We start from the raw sequence: 7223 nt of genomic DNA, 5'->3' as shown, positions 1-7223 counted from the left end.
CCCCGCCCGGGCCTGCCCTGCCCAATCGGCGGCCTTTTAAGGGTTGGGATCCTCTGCGGTGCGGGTCGCAGCTCTGCGCGGGGGACGCGACAAGTGTCCGCTGAGGACCTGGGCCAGGCCGACTACCGGCACAATACCGCATTGGACATTTCTTTTTTAGGGAGGCAGAGCAGCTGCAGCAGAGAGAGAAGGGGAAGCAGAAGGGGGCGGCCGGGAGAGCTAAAGCCAGGACCTGCAGTAGGCGGGTGGGGGGCCCTCTGTGTACGCGGGATCCTTTGGGAAGGTGGGAGGAGACAGTCCCATGGCCGGCACCCACCCAGTCTAGTACAGTGCTCGGCCTTTACCCTGCCCTTCTGGTGACTTGGCAGGAGAGAATGGGCTGAGTCCCAGACCCTGAAAAGTCTCACAGGGGTGTCGTAACGGGGGAGTGCCGGGTCCTGTGGGGAGAGCCAGTCCTCCCCTCTAGTCGTTCCCAGATGTCATTCTGCCCGCCCAGGCGCTTGGTTCCTGAGTTCCGGGGCATTCCACGGTTACTAAGTTACTGGTTTTTGTTGACTTTTAAATATTTTCTTCTACGGGAGAGGGGGAGGGGGGCAAAAGCCAGGAAAGAGCAAATAAAAAGAAGTCAACATAAGCCCCCCCTCCCCAAAAGAAAGTTGCCCTCTACTCCTCATCCTCACCCAAACCGAAGGCCTCTGAAACCCATCCCTTGGCTGGAGCAACAGCCAGCCAGAACTGACTACTTCCCAGGTCCAGTCTTCAGCTCCCTTTCTGGTGAATGAGGGCTGGTGGAGGACAGTCCCTTTGTCTCCCAGCCCTGGGCGGACAAAGGGGCTTCCGAAAAGAGAGAAAGAGGATGGCCAGTGGAAATGGGCTCCCTCCATCCTCAGCCCTGGTGGCCAAGCGTCCCTCCGCCCTGGGGCCATTCCCCAGATATGTCTGGATCCACCAGGACACACCCCAGGATAGCCTAGACAAGATTTGCCATGACATCTGGAAGAGAGTTCAGGGCTTGCCTGAGTCCCTGCAGCCCAGGACCTCTCTGGAGAAGCTCTCTGCCCCGGTGACAGCCGCTGTCAGCTTCCAAGACGAGTGAGTAATCCCCTATTTGGTTGATTATCAAAGGCGGGGGGAATGAAGTCTGACTTTAGGTCGAAATGCTCTGGGCCAGTGTTAAGTCCTACACACATCTCTCCCCCAAGCCTCAACCCTCAACCCCGTTTCTGTAATCTGAAAAATCTTTCGGTTGGAGGAGCTGGCCAAGGTCCTGAAGTCCCAGATGCAAGGAAAGAAGCCATTTCTGGCAGCTTCTTTTCCAGTGACTAAGGAGAAGTTTCTTATTTTAAAGACATAGGTGGCTATGATGTAGATCTGGGGTCCCTGAAGATCTAAGGGTTAGGTGACTCATGACTGTCCCCAGAAGCAACTAGATGATCTTTTCCCCTATCCCAAGAAAAGTCCAGGCATTGGCACAGATGATTCTGGTGGTTGGAAACCACATCTGGAATCCCCTAATACAGAGAGCAGCTGTCCCATTCAGCATCCACAGAGCTACTGCAAGAGCGCACATCAAAATATTTACTGGGAAGGCATTGACATATTCAGAGGACATAATAGAAAATTAAAGTGTGGGAAGATGGCTGTAAATAGCCGGTTTCCCGGATGGGAAATCCCCTGTCGGGGAAGCACAGAGCTAAGTGTTTCAGTGCTAGGGAAAAGTTGAGGGGATAGCGTTGGGGCTGGCTATTGGAAAGAAGAGGAAGGAGCAGAGAGGAAGACAGGGATCTCATTAGGAAAAGGACTGCATCAGCTGTGGTGATTAATGCCACTGCAGAGTACTCTTTCAGGGTTCTGCATCTCCAAAGTGGGCTGCTCGCATTAATTAATCCTCCCGGCATCCCTATGAAACAGGTATTAGTGTCCCCATTTTACAGATGGATTAAGTGTTAATAATTAAGTGCTAATTAAAGCCTAAGTGATAATTAAATGTTGTCTGCCCCCAACACATGCTCCAACTCAGTTCATAGATGCTCCGGAGTGTGTGTGTAGGGGGCGGGGTGCATCCCGGCATTCATCAGCCGCCTCTGGTTTCAGGGCTCTCTAAGCATAGCTGAGGTGAAAAGCAATGTAGTGCTGCAGTCCCTATGCAAGCTCCTTTGCTTGCTGGAGATGAAGGCGGGAGGCATGCTGGCTGCTTCTGCCTCCCCTGCCCTGTGCTCAGCAGGACCAGGCTCCGATGCAAACGGCCTTGCTCCATCCAGAATCCTGTGGCGAGTCCATTCAGTGGCTCTGAGCTCCTTTGCCTCACCCATTGCCATCTGCTCCAGGACAAGCACCTTGGCACGGGGAACCTTGGGGCTGCACTCAGCTCTCTCAGTGGCCAAGTAGCTGATTGTCCACTTTCGGGATCAAAGGTCAGCAGCAATTTCCAGTAGATAGCCCCTTCCCTGCCAGGTCACACTGAATTCGTGGAGACAGACTCTACTTCCAGTCTGCAGTTGGCCGGAAATTGAACCGGCCTACCTTTGGCTCATTACTTCACTCCATTTGGCCTTGATTTCCTCATCTGCAAATTAAGGACGACGTGCCCTGCCTTGTCCACCTCAGAGTCGATAACGAGGGTCCAATGTGATGGGAAACTAAGAAAATGAAAGATGCATTATACAAACAAGGCCGCCTTAATATGTAGCTCGTCGAGTTTGGGGGAGGGGAGGCTTCACAGCTCCATGATCCAAGGAGCCTTCAGACAGCCATCCTGGAGTCAAGTGGGCTCCTACACACACACTCTACACACATACACACACCACACACACACTACCCACACACACTACACACACATACACACTACACACACATACACACTACACACACATACACACTACACACACACTACACACACATACACACACTACACACACACCACACACACACACTTCAGCCTGAGCTCTTCAGGTGTTGGTCTGCTTTACTCACTGGAGTTCTGAGGCTGAGAGGAGACCTGGGAATCTGCTGACTTAGATGAATAAGCCTCATCCTAACTGTATAGCTGTCCGCCCAGCAGAACACAATGAGCGAGGCAGCGAGCGCCGGAGTTGGATAACCAGGTTCGGCAGTGTGTGTGCCTCTGTAGAACCTGTGACTGCGAGGCTGATCTGAGCTTTGGTTTCCTCACTGCCATGGGGGAGTGACGGTAGGGGTCGCTGGAGGTGACAAATCAGGACTATTCAATGGTCCTGCTGGTAATTAGGATTGATAAACTCGTTCTAAGGACAGCAGTTATAATTTCTGTAAACCCTGCAGTCTTTGCATGAGGCAGTGAAGGTCCAAGTGTGTGTAGATGTAAATTTCCATAATTATCAAACTGTGCTGTTCTGGTTTAAATTGCTCCTCTCCCCCCCCACCCCTTTAAATGAAATCCAATCTCGTTTGTTTGTTTGTTTTCTTGAGACAGGGTCTCACAATGCAGCCCAGACTGTCCTGGAACTCATTAGACATCCCAGGATGAGCTCAAACTCCCAGCCTCCCAGATGTTAAAATACTTTATCAGAGAGGAATAGGCTGAGGCTTGAAGAAGTTCCACAGCCTAGGGTCTGGGCTTCTATTCTTAAGATAGGGTAGAGTTTCAGAACTGTAGTACTGGACTGTCTTGCTGTGATCAGTGTGGCCATTTTCCCCTAAAACGTGAGGCATCTCTGTGCAGTAGTTTGTCTAGGAACCCCATGTTCTGATTGATCCCAGAGAGACTTTAAAACCAGAGGGCACACCACAATGGCCTGTGTGTTCAGGCCATGAGACACCTGTCTACCGTCTTCTGTCTTTTCTGTAGAGCAGGGTTCAGTGACCTCTGTCTTCAGGATAGCTAAGCAAGTTCTTGCATCTTGTTACTCACGAATTTTAAAGATTTTAAGAACATTTATGTGTCTCTCTGTGCACCACATGTGTGCCTAGTGCCCACAGAGGCCAGAAGGGGGCATAGGATCTTCTCAATCTGGAGTTACATCCAGTTAGGAGCTGTCCCGTGGGTACTGGGAATTGAAGCCAGGTCCTCTGAAAGAGCACCCAGTACTCTTAGCCACTTCTTCCCCAGTCCCCAGAAAAGTTTTTCTTGACCCTGTCTCTGTATGTCACAGAAACCTGGATGTTAGGTCTTGGAGGCCATCCTGTATCACCTCAGTCACTCCCTTGTTCTCTTTGCCAAGTGGCCATTCCCATCCTCTCCCGGATGAAGAAATGCATATCTGAGGCCGTGGACTCTCTCAAAGGGGCTCGCTTTCCCTACAGCTGAAGTCTTTTCCAATCATCAATGATCTGCATTATTTCCTTGAGGCTCCAGAATTAGTGTTTCCCTTTCTGTGGTGCTTTAGACGGCAAAAGACAGCAGCAGATCTTTCTCAGGATATTTTTTTTTTTGGTCTTGCACTCTTTTCTTTTATGCTTCAACTGTCTCATTTGCTGGATTCCTCTTTATATTTCTGGTGCTCGTTCATGGAAGTGGGGTCCCCCAGAACCAAGTACAGATATACGGGTGGGACCGGTGCCTGCTGAGCGGGCTCCTCTCTGCATTATACATTCCTGTTAGTGATGCTCGACACCACAGTCACGCTCCCTTTCATGCCGAGTCGGCTCTACGGGCACAAAGGAGTTCATTTATCCAATCAAAAAGTATTGATCAAGAAGTGACTTTGTGCCTGGCTCAGTGCTCAGCGATGGGAGATAACTTTTTTTTTTAACCAAATAAAATAACAGAGAGAAGTTAAACTTTTTTATTTTTATTTATTTATTTATTTTTTAACAAATCTATAGTAACTGCAGAAGGTGAGAGCATCTGCACTGGAGGAGACCAATGGTGTGCACAGGCCGTAGGGTCATTTCAGATCGCAACAAGTGGGGCGACAGAAACAACGTCCAACGAAGTAACAGCAGGAGACCTGTTAGGTTCAAGTGTAGGGTCCTTTGAGCTGAGTCTCAAATGCCAGCAAGCAGCTGACAATCCTAGAAACCCCATCTAGGTGGAGGACAGGGAGTCACAAAGCGCAAAGACCCCGAGAGTCTGATATGAGTTTTGGGAAAGATGGTGTGGCTAGAGGGCCTCAATAAATGGGGACATAGCACCAGTGGACACCCAAATCAGGCCGGTGAGGTCTTACGAGATCTCAAAGTGTTGCTGGATAGAGTCTAGATGTACTGCGTGCGTGCCAGCTCACTTTGGGAGCATTTCAGAGATCCCTTTAGTTTCTGCACGGGGATGGCTTACGGTGGGAGACAAGTCAGACATCTCTGCTACAGTAGGCGAGATGAGGCCCACATGGGATACTATCCGAACCACAGAGACTGTATTACGGGTGGAAGGAATGGAATCCGGGACTCCGTATGCAGCCTGAGGGAGCCAGGGACTCTGCTGACAGCTTGGGTACACAGAGACACAGTGGTGGAATGCGGGGTTTCTAGCTTGGGTTGAGCAATGGTGCCATTTAAAGGAGTGGGGAAGAGGTGGGGAGAAATGGGCTTTGGCAAGAAATCAATAGCTGTGCCTAGAGTCAGTTAAACTTCAGAATCTTGCTCCGTTATCTTTTAATTAGTCTTAAATGTGGGCTTAGAGGAGGGTGGCAAGCCACTTACTGACTCATATTTGAGAACTACATCTTCATTCATTCTCCTCAGTATCACTAATAAAATCCCTCGGCCTCGGAATGGGGGCTTTGGGTTTTCTGCCTACTCCATTGCTCTGACTGCCAAACACTACTCATCCGTTGGTTTTTGTTTCGATTCTTCCAATGAATACTTTCCATGGTTTCACGCAGGACCTGCGCAGTGCTCAGGGGCACAGGGCTAAGAAGGGCAAACCTCCTTCCCTCGAATGGCTGCCAGTCCAGTGAGCAGGATGGAATACAGACTCATCCCACAGCAGCAACACTTAGAAACACTTCATGTGCACTTACTGCGTTTCAAGATCAATTTGTTTTGGTAAAAATATTATCTTGTGATGGAAAGAGGAGACAGGGCCTGACATCTTTCACTGAACCTTGGTGTCTTGCAAAGAACAAAGAGTGACATATGACAATAAGCATGCTAATGAAGAGGGACCTGACGGAGACTTGGGGAAGGTTTTCAGGATAGATTGGGTGCCCTTGCAGTATGAGTGTAGCAGGAGATGTGGGCACTGTTCCCTGGCTGGAGATGGTGCCACCATTAACAGTAGCTTCACTGTCAAGGTTTTCCAAATTAAATGTGTTCCCTGGTCTTGAGGAGGAGAGGGTAGAGCTTGTGGAAAGAGTCCAGCAAGTCTGGGGAAGGATAGAAACTTCCTAAGGTTGGAATGCACCATGAGAGATGAAGGGGGTGGGAAGGTCATCCTGGGCTGGCTTGCCATGCTCAGGTTCCCAAGCATCTTCCAGGCCCTTCCTAGGCACCTGAGCTCATCAAATCAGGTAGAAACTGGTTTGCAGAGTTCAAAGACTTTGGCCGAGTCGTGCCAGAATCCACCAGGAAGATTAAGTCTGCAGGGGTGTCCTGTATTAATAAGGTCTGTATGGGATAAGGTGTGTATTAAATGTTCAAAATCCAAACAAAACAGAAAGCAAAGTCAGGAATGAGCCCATCAGCCTGGGGCTTCGCACAGATGCTCACTCGCTCCAGTAGGACCCTCGCTCGAGCACAGGGCAAGCCGGAGAGACTCTGAAAGCCAATGCACTGCCTTGTTTGAACGACTCTCCCAACAGGGCAATTCTTTCTACTATTGTTATTAAGCAATTGAGTGGATTTACTTTGCTAGAAAAATCGCTTCAGACATACACTGTCTTTTACTATTATCTTGAAAGCTTGGAGCCTGGCAATGAGATTGGAAGTAACCAGAGCCACACATGGAGAGCCAGCCTGATGCTCCATTCCAGGGGCCAGTTCTGGGTATCTTTGTGGTCTAAAGTGATGGTCTATGCTTTCTATGAACTATGATCTATGACCTGCGGGAGTCAAAACCTCCTCGAGAGGCCATAGAAGGTAGTTGCGCACCCTGCAGCTGCTCAGACATATTTCCACATCTCTCAGAAGTTACAAAATGATGGTAGAAACCCTATGGGTGCAGGCTGGGACCCATAAACATGCGTGTCTCTCTCCTGAGCTTCCCAGTCTGGGTCTTAGCATCTGTCCTGTTGACGCTGTTATACCCCATCCTCGCTTGTCCCATGAGCTAGTATGAACTAGTATATGACATTTATAATTCAAAG

General features: G+C 49.6%; 1 protein-coding gene across 1 annotated transcript in view; it reads left to right on the top strand.

Annotated features, from left to right (window-relative positions):
• Positions 1 to 631: 631 nt before the first annotated feature.
• C5h1orf94 (similar to human chromosome 1 open reading frame 94) overlaps positions 632 to 7223 on the top strand; it is a 43902-nt gene continuing 37310 nt past the window's right edge. The window contains exon 1 of the mRNA NM_001134732.1: positions 632 to 1092. Within this exon, the coding sequence (NP_001128204.1) occupies positions 779 to 1092 (314 nt within the window). The 5' untranslated portion in view covers positions 632 to 778. The remainder of the gene's footprint in view (positions 1093 to 7223) is intronic.

Source organism: Rattus norvegicus, chromosome 5 (assembly GCF_021556685.1).
Source record: "Rattus norvegicus strain SHRSP/BbbUtx chromosome 5, alternate assembly SHRSP_T2T, whole genome shotgun sequence".
Classification (NCBI taxonomy): domain Eukaryota; kingdom Metazoa; phylum Chordata; class Mammalia; order Rodentia; family Muridae; genus Rattus; species Rattus norvegicus.
Note: the sequence above shows the minus strand (reverse complement) of the source record. Positions and strands in the feature narration are given on the sequence as shown.